This window comes from Toxorhynchites rutilus, chromosome 3, assembly GCF_029784135.1.
Source record: "Toxorhynchites rutilus septentrionalis strain SRP chromosome 3, ASM2978413v1, whole genome shotgun sequence".
Lineage (NCBI taxonomy): Eukaryota > Metazoa > Arthropoda > Insecta > Diptera > Culicidae > Toxorhynchites > Toxorhynchites rutilus.
The window spans coordinates 192,496,403-192,515,663 of NC_073746.1; the positions used below are offsets into that span (position 1 = coordinate 192,496,403).

The following is a 19,261-nucleotide window of genomic DNA, read 5'->3' on the forward strand; positions in this document are numbered from 1 at the left end:
ACGGGTGGGTAATATCGGAGACATAGCTGGAGAGACGTAGGACCATAACAAGTGCTGAGAATCGACGACTTCCCTCACCGTATGATCCGAACCAAAGTGATATCGAATAATTATCCTTATTCTCTTTCGGACAAACTAGGCCACAGATCTGGCTGTTTGTTCTGGGGTAGCCGTTCGAAAGATCTTACATCTAGTCGCTCTAAGGCTACTTGAGGTTCTGCTAGTGGCCTGGTTGACAACAGCCTTTCACTTAGGGGCTCAATTACCACCCACATTGCCAACAGTTCCAGTATATCCCGTGGCTCAGATAATGGAAGGATACGCATCCATTGTGTCATGTCAGACGGACTTAATGTTACTCGGAAGGTTGTTAGTAGTTCGATGAGCACCTGACTTACCTTCAGCGATTCAATCAGAACCTCTGTTTCAGTGATTGAGATGACCCGCCTCCACTGAATCATCCAGCGGGCTTACCTGAAGTGCTGGTAGAAGCATCTGACTTGTTTTCAATTTTTCGACTAGAACGACTGACATTGCTCTTCTGTTTGATTTTTGTTTTTTACTCTTTTGTATCCCACGAGTCACTAGAGAAATCAACGGTCCACTGTGTCAGAATTCTACTGTAACACAGTGAGAGCAAAATGTTGTGGAATGTGCCATTACTTCATGTTTCCAATCGTCAACACACGCAACACCGCACACGTTCCTCCTGTAGTTTCCCACCGTTATGTTTCTCGCTTTTGTCAATGACTTTCGTTTGCACGGAAGTCATTGGACTCGTTGATCCATAGTCAGCTTTTGATCTGATCAGCTCTCAAAGGCTGTTGTAAGAACGTCAGCAGCAGTCGCCAAAAGTGACTACCCCATTTCCAAATTATGTAAACATAATTTGGAAGTCGTCAAACAAAAGCTCAAGAAATGATTGCAGAGTCATTTCAGAAATTAAGATACGGAGAAATAGAGAATCTGAAGCAAAATCCTAAATTTCGCTAAAACCCAATTGAAATGATTTAGGACTACGTCGTTGATTTCTATACTGGAAGTAATTCTAGATTCAATTTAATGATTGAAATAAGAATGCCCTGCGATCCAAACAGAAAAGTGGATGAGAGGGGACTATGCGTATCCTCGACACGGACATCACGGTCGATTTCGTGCGGAGATTCGCCTCTTGTCGCTCGCCTATTTACAAGTCGACCGGACTAATCGGAACTTGTTCGTAATAATACAACAAAAGAAAAAGACCCATGTCAAACCTAGCGGTTTTACAGGGGACAGTAATGTCAAACTCGACCATAACTCGGTCATTTGAACCTACGTACGTTTTTGAACCCCCTACAGAGAGGGTCATACGATTTAAGATTCAAGAGACTGAAGCCTCATAGATTATCATTAAAATTGAATATAATATTCTGAATAAAATGGTGAAACATTGACATATTCACCCGACTACACGACTTATTGCAAAAGGTTAGTATATGAATCGTGATTCAATTTCTATTTCAACTTTTCAGAGCTAATAAACGACGCGATCCCAAAAAAATATTATCGCCAGCAGCTGATCAAACAGGATCTCAGGTTAACTTTTATTACGGAGCACACACACCATATGCAGAAAGTATAGCTCCATCCCACCACAGCACTTATGCCCATTACTATGACGACGAGGAAGATGGATGGGAGATGCCAAATTTTTACAACGAAAACTATATGAAAGAAGGTGAGTTGAAGAATTAATTTTTTGTCTAAGAAACTAAGAAGTGATTTTTCTTCTAAATATCTCTACAGATTAATTTGGTTCAATCGACTAATGTGTTTTTGACGTGGGACTACGTCTAACCGGAATATATGGGGGTAAAATGAAAACATAAACACTGAACATGCAGGAAAAAATGCAAGATTTCGAATGTTTATAACTCGAACATTTTCTACTGGATTGGAAAGATGTTTGCATCAATTGATAGGGAATATTTCTACGCATCTATCGCAATTAATGAAATGTTATTTTTCATTAGATAAATAATTGAATAACTGTAAAATGTTAAGTGTTATCTAAACGCCCTAACTACCTCGTTTTGATTGGACCGCTTTACGGTTTCCCCAACACAGACTTCGAAACCAAGCAGCCTTGGGGAAATCGGAATTGCAAATGCATGAAAGTAGGGGGAGCTGTTGTTTCCACCGAAATGTGTTTCCCTAACACAGACTTCAAATCCAAGGAGCGTGAGGAAGTTGGCATTGCAAATTCATGCAAGTCGGGGTCATTTTTGTTCCGACTGAAATGTATTTCCCTAACACAGACTTCAAATCCATGGAGCGAGGGGAAATTGGCTTTGCCAATACATGCAAGTCGGGGGCATTTTTGTTCCGAATAAAATATGTTTCCTCAATACAGGCTTCAGAACCAAGGTGTCTAGGGAAATTGGGATTGCAAATTCATGCAGATCGGGAGTATTTTTGTTCCGACTGAAATCTGTTTACCTATAAAGACTTCTAAACCAAGGTGTCTGGGGAAATCGGCATTGCAAATACATGCAAACTGCGAGTACATTTGTACTTGCTTGCCTTTGTGCAGACTAGAGCGCGTTTTCCTAACACGGTCTTCTAAACTTAGGTACCTGGTAAAATCGTGCAGACACTAGAGACATGACATTCGTTCAAACTTTTTACTCACAACGCAAATATATTGAATTCGGAAATTGTTTAAATTAATCAAAAATTTGATCAATACAAACAAATGATTATTAAGCTAAGATAGTCCCACGTCAACCTTGCGATTATATCATAGATATAACCCACCGATTTTTTTTTCTTATTCACGTAGGTCTGCATGGTACAAATGGGAAGCTAAATTCACTAGCACGATCGAATGCTTCATTATATGGGACAAAGGAAGATTTGTATGATAGACTGAAAAGACACGCCTACACCAGTAAAAAAGGTACGAAAGTTTATAACTAGTTTCATATTATATCTGAACGACTTAACGACTCTCTCATTACAGAAAAAAGTGATAGTGATAGTGAGGGTAACTAATTGTTTTCATCTATCAGCTTTCCACTGATGCAATACTCAACCATATAGTTCATAATCCAGGGAGAATATTTAGTACCTTCACTTATTTTAGTTGCATATTGTAGAAATGAATCAAAATTGGTTCAACGAATAAATTCAATCAAAATAATCTCTGCGCCTATTTAGAATTTGTCGTTATGTTTTGAAGCAATATTGTCATATATTTTAAATGGATTAAATTAAGCTAATAGTCTAGTTTAGAGACATTCAATAAAATTATTTCTCTTTTCACTGTTTTAATAAATGCAGTTTTTATTAACTCAATTCAACCGTTTTAGATTACAGTGTATAATGTATGATAAATTGTAGGGATTAAATAAATGAACTGATGAAGTTTACAATGATGATCGCTTATATCACATAATCCACGTACAGAGGAACGTCCTGCAAGAGTTGAGGACAATCAATGTTGCCACGTAGAATGTCGAAGACCATCAGTTGCTGGATTTTTCTGCGCCCAGCATGAAATGTTTCCATTTTGATAAACATGCAGTGGGCAGGATTAGCAAATAGATTTGACGGGTCATTCCATGGTAGGTTTCGTAAACCGAATCGAATGAGGCGCTTCTGTATTCGTTCAATTCTGACGACCATCTATACGTGATAAGATGTCCAGAGAAGAACCGCGTATTCACTGGGACTGACAGTTACAAAGTAAGAAAATAAATAAAATGTGGTTTATTTTTGGATGCCGAAATGTGACTCAAATAAATATCTTTGGAAGCTGAGTCCGACACTGATATTGTACAAGTGCTTCCCTTTAAGAGCGCCTCCGCTCTCTTGTGGCGGACTTAATAAATGCGCATCAATAACGGTACGGGGCTCAACGTGTTAAACATGTCTGCCCCATCGTTAACACCAAGATGGGTCTATGGTACTAGGTGAGGCCGTTTCGTCACTAAGTTGGTTAGGAGAGCGGTATATGAAAACAGTACGGAAGAAAATAGAAGGGGAATTATTTGCTTGAAGCGTGAAAGAGACAGACTGATCAGGAACGTGCTTCGGCACTAGCGTATTGTGTTTTGTTTACAAACAAAACACAGTAGACTTCCAAGATGGCTGAAGAGTGGTTTTAGCCAAGACGGGTCTATGGTACTAGGTGAGGCCGTTTCGTACCTAAGTTGGTTAGGGGAGCGGTATATGAAAACAGCACGGAAGATAGTAGAAGGGGAATTATTTGCTTGTAGCGTGAAAGAGATAGACTGATCACGAGCGAGCTTCGGCAATAGCGTATTGTGTTTTGTTTACAAACAAAACACAGTAGACTTCCAAGATGGCTGAAGAGTGGTTTTAGCAAGTTGGCCCCCCTTAGTATATACTTCTACCCTTAGAAAAATCCTCGGTCGAAAACTACTAAATACATTTGGTAATGCAAAATTAGGAGAATGTACAAATTTTTTTGTACATATTGTCAACAAACCCGCATCCCTACCAGAGATTAGTATATTTTACTCGATAACATTAGTAAGCTTGTATATTGTCATATCTGAAAATTGGTGAGAAAAGCGCGTATTAACCATTTTCATTGTTCCCATAAGGCAATACGGAGGTATAATAAGGATATAATTCTGATACGTGCATTTTCGGCGAGAAAATGTAGCCGATATTGGGCGTCCGAATCATGGTTCTGCTTGACATATGTGTTTATTAGTACGGTCGAAAATGACTATAGATTGGTAGTATTTACCAAAAAATTCGTTATATTTACTAATTATTTCTCTCAGTGTAGGCGCCTTAGTTTTAGCAAGTTGGTCCACCTTAGGATATACTTCTACGCGCCTTGGTTAACACATTTTGACGTATGACTACGTCTTTCATTTCTGTACCGGGATGTAAGTTCAAAGTTTTGAAAACGAGAGAGTGACGCTGGACTACAAGGTTTTGAACGTTAATACAGTAAACATTCACTAACTGGGCGAAAAGGGGAGACTAGCTATCGACATTCGCGTTTTAACTTGTCGGGCATGTTAAACGTCAAATAAAATCAAGGGGAACTTCAATGAATTGTTTGATCCGCGTTGATCATGAAATTGGATAAACAAAAGGGATTCCAATGGATGTTTCGCATTGAGTGCGACAACAGGTATAAAATATAATTTGAGGAAATTATTTTTCTGTAATTTAATCAATGTTTTTGTCATGCGAAAATAATGTCAATTTTCATAACGTTTCAAATTACATTCGAATGTCCCTCACAGCAAATCTTCCATTTGAATATGGCGTCGATTGTTTACGAAATTCTGCTTTTTAACTGGTCCAAGGACCGCCCAGTTAAGAGCAGACCAGTTAACGAACGATTACTGTACCTCTTTTCCGGCTGAATTGTCAATTATTGACCCGAAAACTTGTTTCAATAGCTTTAAAATTGCTTAGAAAATAGGTTATTGAAACCGTATATAAACTCGCATACGCTCTGGAAATCCATTCAGTTGATGCGGTGATGTGAGATGAGGACGGTCGCACTCAGATGCCTATGCATTATGCTCTTTTCTTCCAATTCCATTTCTCTTCTGGGGGGTCTCCGTAGCCACATTGGTTGCGCGTTCGCTTAGTAAGCGATCGATCGTGAGTTCAAAACTCAGGGCCCCCATGGACCATCTTTGTGTTGTTACAGAATAACTACGTCCACGCAACAATCATCAGCGATGGAGATCGATCCACGGTCGAAATAAGATCGATTCATCCATACAACTGCTCTGCTCTGCAAGAAACATCGGGCTGCTGTTCTATAAATAACTCAACAATGGATCAACGACTGTCTCCGCTGTCCAGTCTTAACTGTGGATAATGGAAGAACAGATAGAAAACTCTTTCGCCTAAATGGCTACTGTGTAAATGTGTACCATTTTCAATGGTATAGAAGGGAATACTCTAACGCCGAAAAATGGCAACTGTGTAATGTGCTAATTATAGATATGATAAATATGTGACATGTACACGATTAAAATTCGGCTCTGTTACAGCTAAAATGCTAATGAGCCTAAAATAAACAAAAGGGATAAAAAAAAATTTTCTCTTCTGCAGTTGAACCGAACGGATGAGTATAAAACATGACGCTTCCTTTGTTTTCGTCATTATTTTCTCCCGAACAGCCACGAAAGCAGCTCGGAAAAGCGCACCAGCCACAGGAGGTGTGAAGAAGCTTCATCGCTACCGAGCAGGAACCGCCGCTTTGCGTGAAATTCGTCGTTATCAGAAGTCGACCGAATTGCTGATCCGCAAGCTACCTTTGCAGCGTTTGGTTCGTGGAATTGCCCAAGACTTCAAAACCGACTTGCGCTTCCAAAGTTCCGCCGTTATGGCACTGTAGAAGGCCTATTCGAAGATACCAAATTTTGTGCTATCCACGCAAAACGCGTCACATCATGCCCGAAGATATCCATCTGGTCCGTCGTATCCGAGGAGAGCGTGCTATTACTTTAGCATATAATCAACGGTCCTTTTCAGGGCACAAAATTTGATGGATTAGAGTTCTGTAGACCGAACTAAAAGGAGCATTTAGCGAAAATTGTAGTGTCGATGTTAATTCCGATACCGATAGGTGACTATGGATTTGATAATGAAGAATACGAAATATATAATATGACATGATGTAGTGGATATTTCACCATATACACGTCGGAAAGAAGTAGAATCAGTAGATGTTATTCTTCGTCAAGTTGAACAAAGGCGATATAATTGGAGCTTCAAATTTATTAGTCAGCGGCGATTCAGCAGTGTGAATGAACATGGATTCCCTTGCATTTAAATGGGAAGCCTTCCTGACACACTTTCTGAGCTTCGCGTTTTTTTTATTAATCCGTTTATTTTTACAGGCTCAGTTACATAAGTTTAATGGAGCCAAACTCTTAACTATATTTCAACTAGCATATATCAACTCCCATGGAACAGCATGGGGATCACTCTACGATGACAACCGTGCCACTTTGATTTATGATCTGTGCGACAACTTCAAATTGACAGTTTTGAATACTGGGGAATCAACCAGAATAGCCAACCCTCCTGCACGGGCAAGCATGCTAGACATATCTCTATGCTCTTCTTCGTTATCCCTGGATTGCATGTGGAAGGTAATCCAAGATCCCCACGGTAGTGATCACCTACCAATAATTTTATCGATCGCTAATGAATCAAGCTTTCGTGAGTCAGTCAATATTTCGTATGACCTCACGAAGAATATTGACTGGAGAACATTTGCGGAAATAATATCTGAAGCAATTGTTTCAATGCATGAACTTCCTCCACTCGAAGAGTATAACTTTATATCGAGTTTGATTTACGAAAGCGCACTTCAAGCTCAAAAGGAACGTGTACCGGCTACCACTTTCCGACGTCGTCCTCCATCACTTTGGTGGGACAAGGAATGTTCAAAGGTCTACCTTGAAAAATCATCCGCTTTCAAAAAATTCAGGAAAACTGGATTAGTGGAATGGTTTCTAAAGTACCAAGCTCTAGAAGCCAAACTAAAAGGTTTGATTAAAGCAAAAAAGCGTGGATATTGGCGGAAGTTCGTCAATGGTTTGTCAAGGGAGACCGCTATGAGCACTCTTTGGAATACGGCTAGGAAAATGCGTGGCTAGAACCATACAAACGAAAGTGAGGAATACTCTGACCGTTGGATTTTTAACTTTGCAAGGAAGGTTTGCCCCGACACCGCTCCTGCACAATACGTCGTACGCGACATTCCACTTCAAAACGATTATGAGAATTTTTCGATGGTGGAATTCTCAATTGCCCTTCTCTCATGTAACAATTCAGCTCCGGGGTCGGACAAGATTAAATTCAACTTGTTGAAGAATCTTCCCGATTTGGCAAAACAGCGTTTGCTGAACTTGTTCAACAAGTTTCTGGAGCTGAATATTGTCCCGCATGACTGGAGACAAGTGAGAGTGATAGCCATACGGAAACCCAACAAGCCGGCTTGCGATCACAACTCGTATAGGCCGATTGCAATGTTATCCTGTATTCGTAAATTGTTAGAGAAAATGATTCTACGTTTGGACAAGTGGGTCGAAACGAACAATTTGCTGTCAAATACGCAGTTTGGCTTCCGCCGAGGTAAAGGGACAAATGATTGTCTCGCGCTGCTATCTTCTGAAATCCAAATCGCATTTGCTCGCAAAGAACGAATGGCTTCCGTTTTTCTCGATATCAAAGGGGCATTTGATTCAGTTTCCATGGAAATTCTCTCAGAGAAGCTTCATAATCGTGGACTTTCACCAATTCTTAACAATTTTCTGTACAATTTACTGTCAGAAAAGCATATGATTTTCTCTCATGGCAGCTCGAAATCTGGGTATCGAATTCTCTACGGAGAAAACTGAAATCGTTTTTTCTAGGAAGCACGAACCCGCCCAATTCCAGCTTCACCTATCCGGCAAAACGATCCAACACTCTATGTTTTTCAAATACCTGGGTGTATATTTTGATTCTAGGTGTACCTGGGGGAGACACATTGCGTATTTGAAACAGAAATGCCAGCAAAGAATCAATTTTCTCCAAACAATTACCGGAACATGGTGGGGTGCCCATCTAGGAGACCTCATTCAGTTGTACAAAACAACGATATTATCAGTGTTAGAATATGGCAGTTTTTGCTTCCGAACAGCTGCCAGGATTCATATTCTCAAGCTGGAGAGGATACAATATCGTTGCTTGCGTATAGCCATGGGGTGTTTGCATTCGACACATACGATGAGTCTCGAAGTTTTGGCAGGAGTACCCCCGCTTACTCTTCGGTTCACAGAATTATCCTACAGATTTCTCATCCGTTGCAAGATCATGAATCCATTGGTGATTGATAACTTCGAAAATCTACTCCAACTGACTCCTCAGTCAAGTTTTATGTCTTTATACCCTGAGTACCTTACCCACGACGTGCACCCTTCACCAGGCATCTCCAACCAAGTTTGCTTCCCATACTTTTGCAATTCCTCTGTCATTTTTGATCTGTCCATGCGACAAAAAATCCATGGAATCCCAGATCACCTACGCTCTGATTCTATTCCGCCGATATTTTCGGCAGAATATGGGAAAGTTAGATCTGATAAAATGTTCTTTACTGACGGTTCATTCATAAACGGGTCCACTGGCTTCGACATCTTCAATGAAAATCCCAGTGCCTCTTTCAAACTCAAAGATCCTTGTTCCGTGTATGTCGCTGAACTGGGTGCGATATATTACGCATTAGGGATCATTGAAACATTGCCCATCGACCACTATTTTATTTTTTCAGACAGTCTCAGCTCAATAGAGGCAATCCGCTCAATGAAAGTTGATAAATGCTCATCTTATTTCCTAACAAGAATAAGACAACTATTGAGTGTTTTGGTCGAAAAATTATTCAAGATTACCTTAGCATGGGTTCCCTCTCATTGCTCGATTCCGGGGAATGAGAAAGCGGACTCGCTAGCTAAAGTGGGCGCTTTAGAAGGCACACTTTTTGAAAGGCAAATTGCCTATAATGAATTTTTCCACATTCCTCGTCAGTATACGCTCGTAAGTTGGCAGCGCATGTGGAGTGAAGATGAGTTCGGTCGTTGGTTACACACGATTATCCCTAAGGTCTCGACGAGTGCATGGTTCAAGGGATTGAATGTAGGTCGTGATTTCATTCGCGTGATATCTCGGGTTATGTCCAATCACTACAACCTAAACGCGCATCTCTATCGCATTGGACTCGCAGCAAACAATCTTTGTGATTGTGGCGATGGCTACCACGACATCGAGCATGTTGTCTGGTCGTGTATCCGGTTCCATGCTGCTCGCTCTCAGCTCTCTAGAGCACTGAGAGCACAAGGCAGACAATCGGATATCCCCGTCCGGGATATCTTAGGTAGCCGTGATCCTGATCTTCTGCTTCATCTATACCTGTTCCTCAGAAACGCCGATGTCAACGTTTAATGATGTTTCCTTCGTTGTGTCCCCGTTTCATATCCCTCCTATCCAAACGATAAACTTTTACTTAGTCGCGGCAATACATACACACACTCTTTACAGATACACGGGCCAAAGGTTGTGCAGTCCACTGATCATTCAACAAGAACCAAAGGTTGTACCGCTCATGACAACTCTACACGAGCTGATGATTGCGCCGGCTAGTGACCATTCTATCCTGGATTCCTCGACTCGAGAAGACGCACCACGCTAGGTATGGGGTACAGACTAGGGGGGCGTTGCTGATTAATGGTCAGCTGCATCCCAATAGGAGGTATCCCGTGTCGGGCACACGTACAGAGCATCGAAGACTGCAACATACCAATTATGAGAACACTTGTAATACTAACCTCGAGCCAACCGCGAGTAATCGGTTACATATTACTAACATAGTTGTAAGCAAACATTGTCGAAATATGGAACTCCCGGCCCCGTTAGTCTGACGCCATATGAGCCTTAATAAAAATATATATTTTGGATAAAAAAAAAACATGTTGTTTCCTTTATTCTATGGTTAATGAAATAGGAAACCGATTACTCGCGGTCGACTCGAGTTTAGAAGGGTGACACTTTTTCATTAGGAAAAGGATGGGATGTAAGGAGATGTGTGTTTACACTCACACTCACATTCACAATCACATTCTCATTCACACTGACCCTTCACACTCAATTCTTAAAACTATCCTTACATCTAATATGTATTTACAATTTAACTTATTCTAATGTTAGTAGGAAGGGAACCGATAGCTCGCGAAGGACGAAAAGGAGGGGAAAAGGATGTATGAACAATCACACTCGAAGATCGATAGCTTTAAGGAAAACATATATTTGTGACATGTAATCAAGGTCTAACCGAGCCAACACATCTCTCACTGGCGCATTGGACTGCTTTCCTCCAGCCCGAAGGGAGTTTTCTAAATTCGATCTGGCGACAAGATACAACTCGCACGACCAAACAACGTGTTCGATGTCGTGGTAACCATGGCCACAACCGCAGTGATTGCTGTCGGCAAGATTAAAACGAAAAAGCAGCGCGTCTAACGAACAGTGATTGGACATGAGTCGGGAGAAGGTGCGAATAAAGTCCCGATTCAAGTCCAGACTTTTGAACCACGGATTGAGGCTAACCTTAGGGATAATTGAGTGGAGCCATCGGCCCAATTCATCTTCGTTCCATTTGCGTTGCCAGTTAACGATGGTATTTTTACGAACTAAAGAATAAAATTCATTGAAGGCGATTTGACGCTGATAATTTTCGCCTTCAATTGCACCTACCTTTGCAAATGAGTCAGCCCTCTCATTACCCGGAATTGAGCAATGTGAAGGGACCCAGACAAAGGTAATGACATAACAGCGTCTGGATAAAGCACTCAAAATTTCTCGTATTCTCTCAAGGAAGTACGGCGAGTGCTTTTCCGGCCTCACTGAACGGATAGCTTCGACAGAGCTCAGACTATCCGTTACAATGTAATAGTGTTCAACAGGTCGTGAGGCGACGCCCATACTTTGCTTCGAAAATCGTAGGAACGATCCCCGATCGATGATAATCTGGAATTCCATGGATATCCTGCTTCATGGACAGATAAAAATGTACAGAGGAATTGATGTAGTCAGGAAAACAAACACGGTTGGGAATATACGAAGAAGGATCAACCTGCATGGAGACGAATTCATTATATGAGCTCATGAATCCAGAATGAAAATTTAGCTCGATCAGCTGCTCAAAATTTCCGATCACCAATGGGTTCATAACCTTACACCGGATGAGGAACCGAAGAGATAATAAATTGAAGCGATCTTTTAGTGGGAGTAGGCCTGCCAAAACCTCGAGACTCATGGTATGCATTGAGGGCATACATCCCAACGCGATACGGAGACAAAGATACTGAATTCGCTCGAGTTTAATGAGGTGTGTTTTGGCAGCTGATTGAAAACAGAAACTGCCATACTCCATCACTGAGAGAATAGTTGTTCGATACAACATTATAAGATCTTTTGGGTGGGCTCCCCACCAGGTACCGGTAATTGTACGGAGAAAGTTTATTCTTTGTTGGCATTTTTTACTCAGATACCTAATATGGGCCCCCAAGTACATTTGGAGTCAAACCAGACCCCAAGATACTTGAATGACATAGCATGAGTGATCGGTTTACTCAAAAGTTGAAGCTTTGGTTTTGCTGGTCTATGCTTCCTAGAAAAAACCACCATTTCTGTTTTCTCCGTGGAGAATTCGATCCCTAGCCCAATGGCCCAGGTTGAAAAATTGTTCAAAGTATCTTGTAAGGGTATTGCAGGTTGGATTCGTTTGATCCTACGACAGACACCACTCCATCATCTGCAAGTTGTCTTAGGCTGCAATTTTGTGTAAGGCAATTGTCGATGTCGCTTACATAGAAGTTGTACAAAAGGGGGCTTAAACATGAGCCCTGGGGGAGTCCCATGTAGGAGACCCGACTTACTGTCGAATCCCCGTGAGAAAAATTCAAATGTTTCTCACAAAGCAAGTTATATAACATATTATTCAATAGAGGCGGCAGACACCGAGAGTGTAATTTGTCTGACAGGACCTCTATTGAAACTGAATCAAAGGCCGACTTTATGTCCAAGAATACTGAAGCCATTTGTTTTTTTTCCGGCGTAAGCCATTTGAATTTCTGAAGAAAGCAACGCAAGACAATCATTTGTCCCCTTGCCCCTGCGGAACCCATATTGTGTATCTGAGAGTAGGCCATTCGTTTCAACCCATCGATCAAGGCGAAACAAGATCATTTTCTCCAACAATTTCCGTATACAAGACAGCATTGCTATTGGGCGGTACGAATTGAAGTCGGACGCGGGTTTTCCGGGTTTTTGAATAGCTATAACTCGTACTTGTCTCCAATCATCTGGAACAATATTATGTTCCAGAAACCGATTGAATAAATTCAACAAGCGATGTTTCGCCACATCAGGGAGGTTTTTCAACAAGTTGAGCTTAATTCGATCCGATCCCGGAGCAGAATTGTTACATGAAAGGAGAGCAAGAGAGAATTCTACCATCGAAAACTCAGAATCAAGATCGCACCTATTCTGTGGTATATCTCGAACAATTTTTTGCACGGGAGCGGAATCGGGACAAACCTTTCGTGCAAAATTAAAAATCCATCGATGTGAATATTCTTCGCTTTCATTCGTTGAAGAGCGATTTCTCATGTTTCGAGCCACTTTCCATAATTTTTTCATTGACATTTCTCGTGACAAACCTCCCACGAAATTTCGCCAATAAGCACGTTTTTTCCCTTTGACCAAATTTTTGAACTGATTCTCAAGGGCTAAATACGTTTGAAAATTTTCAAGAGTTCCACGTTTCCGAAAAGCTTTAAATGCATTCGATTTTTCTATATAAAGCTTGGAATATTGGCTATCCCACCATAGATTGGGAGGCCTTCGAGAAATGGTGGAACCTGGAACGGGTTTCGTTTGAGCGCGAACTGCGCTGTCATAGATCAAACGAGAAAGGAAGTTATACTCCTCCAATGGAGGTAAACCATCTCTGGAATTGATGGCTAGAGCAATCGCGTCCGCATATTTTTTCCAGTCAATGTGTCTTGTGAGGTCATATGCCATGTTTATAGATTCAGAAGAATTCGACCCAATGGTGATGGAAATTTTGATTGGCAAGTGATCACTACCGTTGGGGTCCTGGATTACATTCCACTTGCAATCTAACGATAGTGAATTCGAGCAAAGCGAGAGGTCAAGAGCACTTGGGTTAGCAGGAGGTTTAGGAACACGTGTTGTTTCTCCAGTATTCAAAACGGTCATATTGAAGCTGTTACAAAAGTCATATATCATCGATGAACGATTGTCGTCGTACTGTTCCCCCCAGGCAGTTCCGTGAGAGTTGAAGTCTCCCAAGATCAATCGTGGCTCAGGAAGGAGTGAGCACATGTCAACAAGTTGCTTGTGGCTAACCGCAGCTCTCAGAGGCCAATACAAGCTGACAATACAGAAGTCTTTGCCTCTGATGTTTGCATGACAAGCAACAGCTTCAATCCCTCCAATAGGTGGAAGGTCAATTCGAAAAAATGAGTGGCACTTATTGATCCCCAATAGCACCCCTCCGTATCTGTCATCACGGTCCAAGCGTATAATATTGAAATCATGTGAGTTTCGCGTTGTCCCAATCGATTTGATGGTTTTGCCCCGTAGAGTGAACTGCCACACTTGATTCTGTGGGTCTGTTGTTTTCCACGGCGTTCCTGTGTTCCCTCAAATGTACTTTTAATTTTCGCTGGGTTTGACCAATGTACACCGCCGGGCAAGATTTACACGGTATCTCATAGATACCAGACATTTCCTCCGGCGGAATTTTGTCTTTGAGAGATCACAGTAGGTCGTTCACCGTATGGGCACTCTTGTATGCTGTTTGAAACCGTGTTGTTTCAGGATCCCTTGAATCGGGTTTGTCATTTTCGGGTAGAATGGAAGGCTGATGTGTCTGAATGTCCTCTTTTTGTGTTTGTAGTGTTATCGCGTTTTGCGATGTTTTTTCCGTTCGTGTTTTTTGAGGATCTTATTCACAAACCTTTCAGTGTAACCTTTCAAGGGGGCAGCTACGTGGCTTTTCTTCTTTTCCGCTTCGAATTCTTGTTTTTCCATTGAAATGTTGAAAAGGCGGTGAGCCATTGAATGGACAGCCGCTTGCTTCTGTACTCCATAATGGTTGGAGTCGGCTTCCGATAGATGCCATATTTTAGAGTATTGTTCCTCTTTTCTTTTAGGTCCAAGAAAGGGAGTTTTCCATCCGACTCTCAACCGTGAATTTGATCGATCTATGTCGAGAATTCAACAGATCCAGAATCTGCGGCAAGCAGCGCACTTCATTGGTGCTTCAGATTCAGCATTTGGTTCCCACGGTAAAACACGGTGGCGGCATTCAGATGATGTATGGTACGATGGCGGTTTCTGGAACTGGAACCGTGTAGTTTATCAATTCGGCGATGGACAAGATGGCTTCGTTGAACATCCTGAAACGTAACCTTCAGTGTCCTGTGCAGAAATTGGCTCTCCCTCGTGATTTCTACTTTCAACAGAATGACGACCCGAAGCAAACTGACCTCATCATGCGGGAATACCTGTTCTATAATGTCCCAATCTACTCAAAACACCTCCGATATCACCGGACTCCAACACTATTGAGTATCTTTGTTGTATACTTAATTTTGCGATTGACTGTAAACAATAACATCAGTCACTTGTGACAAATATCGAAGATGTTTAGAAATTGTCTTTAGCTATTATTCACACAACGCCTCGAGGGCGACCCGATCTAACTGTTCCCTATGTGAAGAAAAGATTTTTCACTTACCGAAAAACAAGGGGAGTTCCTCCTGAAAAACACCACCGACGACATGGGCAGTAGGGGAACCTTCTACCTTCTATCCAGGTGTGGACTGGAGAAAAATATGTCGCTAGCAAGCGCGTCACCAGCTGGAAAATGATGCAGAAAATCAAATGGAAAACAGCGGGAGACGCAAGGAGTAGTGAGAACTATCGGTATAAGCGAGTAATCCAACCAAATCAGCTGTCGTAATGGCAGCTAGGGTATGTAGGAGGTCTCCCCTTTCCTGGTCTCGGACTTACTGTTACTGTAAAAAAACATGTTATATTTAGGACCGTTTTAAAGCTTTGAAAAAACAGGAAGGGGGTTATATCTGTGGTATAATCGCAAGGGTGACGTAAGACTATGGTTGATTTAGTGATCATTTGTTTTTAGTTGCATTTGAATTAATTCTGAATGAATGAATAAATAAATATTTGGGAGATTACGAAAACGTTGGAGGCACAATATTCAGCAAAAGAAGCAATCACACAAAAGTTGTATATAACAAATACAACTTTTGTGTGACTAACATATAATACATTGCTTGTATTGTGATATGATTTGTATTCCATTTCCAATAGACAAAACATCTGTTGCATCAAATCAGTCTACATAATTTTTGCGTTCGCTCATCCTTTCTCACAACACCCATTTCTCGTTCGAGCAATTGTTGAGTAAACATTGTTTGCCAGTGCGCGTAGAGAGGGAACTCCTCCTTAAGATTCATTGCACCTCTAATAAGTTGCCGAAAGACGTGATCTTACGTAGATCGCACTTGATTGAAAAATTACAATACCAAATGTCACAGTCTGGTCGCAGTCTTTTATGGATAGAAAACTTTAAAATAAACTCTTTCGCTTGAATGTATTTTTCAATTCCAAGGGGAACTGGCAGATTATTTTTCAGCGACGATGACATCTTTCCAGAATCTTCTCGATGCTGGATGGCAACCAAACGAAGAGTTCCGCGCGTTTATGTGTTTGTGTGGCGGCTGCTCCGATGTCTCAAGCGGAACCGTTTTTCGATATTGATACTCTCTTGGTCGCCTTCTCTTCTCCTCCTGATGGATCGGCTTTTCTGCGCTCCCTCACAGATCGAAACAAACTGAATGCGTTTCAGTTCAGGTCAGGTCAAGTAATGAATCACTCGATCCCTCGCCGTCCAACTCGTCCAGTCAATGTCCTCGTGAAAAATGAATGCATTTCAGGTTCGGTTCGGTTCGGATTTTGACTATAGAGACTTTTTCAGTTCATTCGTCTCTAGCCTTGAGAAAGGCCCTTGGAAAACTCTACTCTACTCCTGCACTACACCTCCACCCTCATTGCCTTGAGAAAGGCACTCGATCCCTCGTCGTTCAGCTCGTTCAACAACGATGTTGTCAAGTCGGTGTCCACACAAAGAAATGAATGCGTTTCACGATGGCAAATTTGGAAGGCAAACTAGAGGGGAATGAACTCTCTGAGTTTGAAACTTTCGGCGACTGAGCAATAATCGATTGAAAATTATATGATATTTTTTCTTTCCTGCTTATTGCACTTGATTGAAAAATCACAAAACCAAATGTATTCGATCGAAGCAGTATTATATGGATAAAAAACATTCAAACAAACTCTTTCGCTTGAATGTATTTTTCAATTCCAAGGGGAACTGGCAGATTATTTTTCAGCAACGATTACATCTTTCCGGAATCTTATCGATGCTAAATAGCAACCAAATGAAAGAATTCCTCGCGTGTATGTGTGTGGCGGTTACTCCGATGCCTCAAGCGGAACCGTTTTTCGATGCTGATGCTCTTTTGGTCGCTTTTTCAGTGACATTACTCTCCTTCTGAATTCTCTTCTGGCCTAAGATGCACAAACAGACTCTTGGTGACACCATTCATTAGTGCTTTCATGATGAACGGAGTTAGCTTCGCCACAACAGCGACAATATGCTCCAATCGCTGTTCAATTATAATTGAGTGGATTTTCAATCGGCGCTCGCTTAAAGGGTGTGTCACATCAAATTGCATCACGGAAAAAACGCTGTAGAAATTCGCCCAGTAGACCGATCCTTTTGAAAATTTTAGACAGTAAAATAAAAACTATTAAACAACTTTTGGCATTTTCTTTTTATTCATACTTCGAGCCCAAGCCCGTATGCTCGCACCTTCCTCTTTACCCCGTCCATAAGGTTCTGTACAACGTCAGGTTGTAGTTTTTTTTTGAACAGAAATCCATTTCCTCTTGAAGTCCGCCTCCGATTTGACAACTTTTGGGTTCTTTCGGAGGGCCTGCTTCATAATCGCCCAATATTTCTCTATTGGGCGAAGCTCCGGCGCGTTGGGCGGGTTCATTTCCTTTGGCACGAAGGTGACTCCGTTGGCTTCGTACCACTCCAACACGTCCTTTGAATAGTGGCACGAAGCGAGATCCGGCCAGAAGATGGTCGGGCCCTCGTGCTGCTTCAATAGTGGTAGTAAGCGCTTCTGTAGGCACTCCTTAAGGTAAACCTGGCCGTTTACCGTGCCGGTCATCACGAAGGGGGCGCTCCGCTTTCCGCAAGAGCAGATCGCTTGCCACACCATGTACTTTTTGGCAAACTTGGATAGTTTCTGCTTGCGAACCTCCTCCGGAACGCTGAATTTGTCCTCTGCGGAGAAGAACAACAGGCCCGACAGCTGACGAAAGTCCGCTTTGACGTAGGTTTCGTCGTCCATTACCAGGCAATGCGGCTTCGTCAGCATTTCGGTGTACAGCTTCCGGGCTCGCGTCTTCCCCACCATGTTTTGCCTTTCGTCGCGATTAGGAGCCTTCTGAACCTTGTATGTACGCAGGCCCTCCTGCTGCTTGGTTCGCTGGACGAATGAACTTGACAAATTCAGCATATTGGCGACATCCCGGACCGAACTTCTCGGATCACGTCTAAACTGCTTAACTACGCGCTTGTGATCTTTTTCACTGACGGAGCATCCATTTTTGCCGTTCTTCACCTTCCGGTCGATGGTTAGGTTCTCGAAATATCGTTTTAGTACTCTGCTGACCGTGGATTGGACGATTCCCAGCATCTTACCGATGTCCCGATGTGACAACTCCGGATTCTCGAAATGAGTGCGCAGGATTAATTCACGACACTCTTTTTCGTTCGACGACATTTTTTCCAAATTTACGAAAAATTGACAGTGAAGCATGGCCAACGTGATCTATACACTCTTATATGATTATAAGTGAAAGCTGAAGATATAATTCCTAAAAATTAAATTTCTACAGCGTTTTTTCCGTTCCGTGATGTGACACACCCTTTATATATCGATTGGTGATTTCAATAGCCTGTTTTGAAAGCAATTTTAAGGTTATTGAAACAAGTTTTTGGATCAAAAAGTAACAAATATATAACGCGTAGACATTTTATCTTTTGAATGAAGTGTTTATCATATCATTTCGTTCAGTTGTTTAGGAGCTATTTACGATCAAAATCTCGGTCTCCGGCGTATGGCTTTCGTTTTCGAAACTTTGATTTTACATCCCGGTATAGAAATGAAAGACGTAGTCCTACGTCAAAAGCTTGCATCCGGTTATGGTGGGAAAGTATTCCTGTAAACTCTCTAGTGAAACGCTAAGGAATGACCGTCTGGTTCAATATCCAAAGCGCTACGGAAGGATGGCGAAGATAACGAAAAACGATGCAGCTTTTTCTATTGTTACGCACTAACGCGCGCAGCATGATTACCTTTGCGGAACAATCGGTGAATACGACCGACGGGGAACTGAAGATCAGCACGGCTCCAGCGGTCCTTTCCTTTGACTTTTCCTCCTCTACCAGACATTGCTGATTGTGTTGTCTGGCTGATACGATGCGATGTGATACGTTGTGATCTAGGTAGTGCGGACTGAATCAAAACGGCTG

At 41.8% G+C, this 19,261-nt stretch overlaps 1 protein-coding gene across 6 annotated transcripts in view; it reads left to right on the forward strand.

Moving 5' to 3' along the window:
- LOC129775276 (uncharacterized) overlaps positions 1-3,319 on the forward strand; it is a 51,629-nt gene extending 48,310 nt beyond the window's left edge. For all 6 annotated transcript variants that reach the window (XM_055779790.1, XM_055779793.1, XM_055779794.1 and 3 more), the window contains 3 exons: positions 1,515-1,720; positions 2,825-2,941; positions 3,005-3,319. In XM_055779790.1, coding sequence (XP_055635765.1) covers positions 1,515-1,720; positions 2,825-2,941; positions 3,005-3,036 — 355 coding nt within the window. In that variant the 3' untranslated portion in view covers positions 3,037-3,319. The remainder of the gene's footprint in view (positions 1-1,514; positions 1,721-2,824; positions 2,942-3,004) is intronic.
- The last annotated feature ends 15,942 nt before the right edge of the window (positions 3,320-19,261 follow it).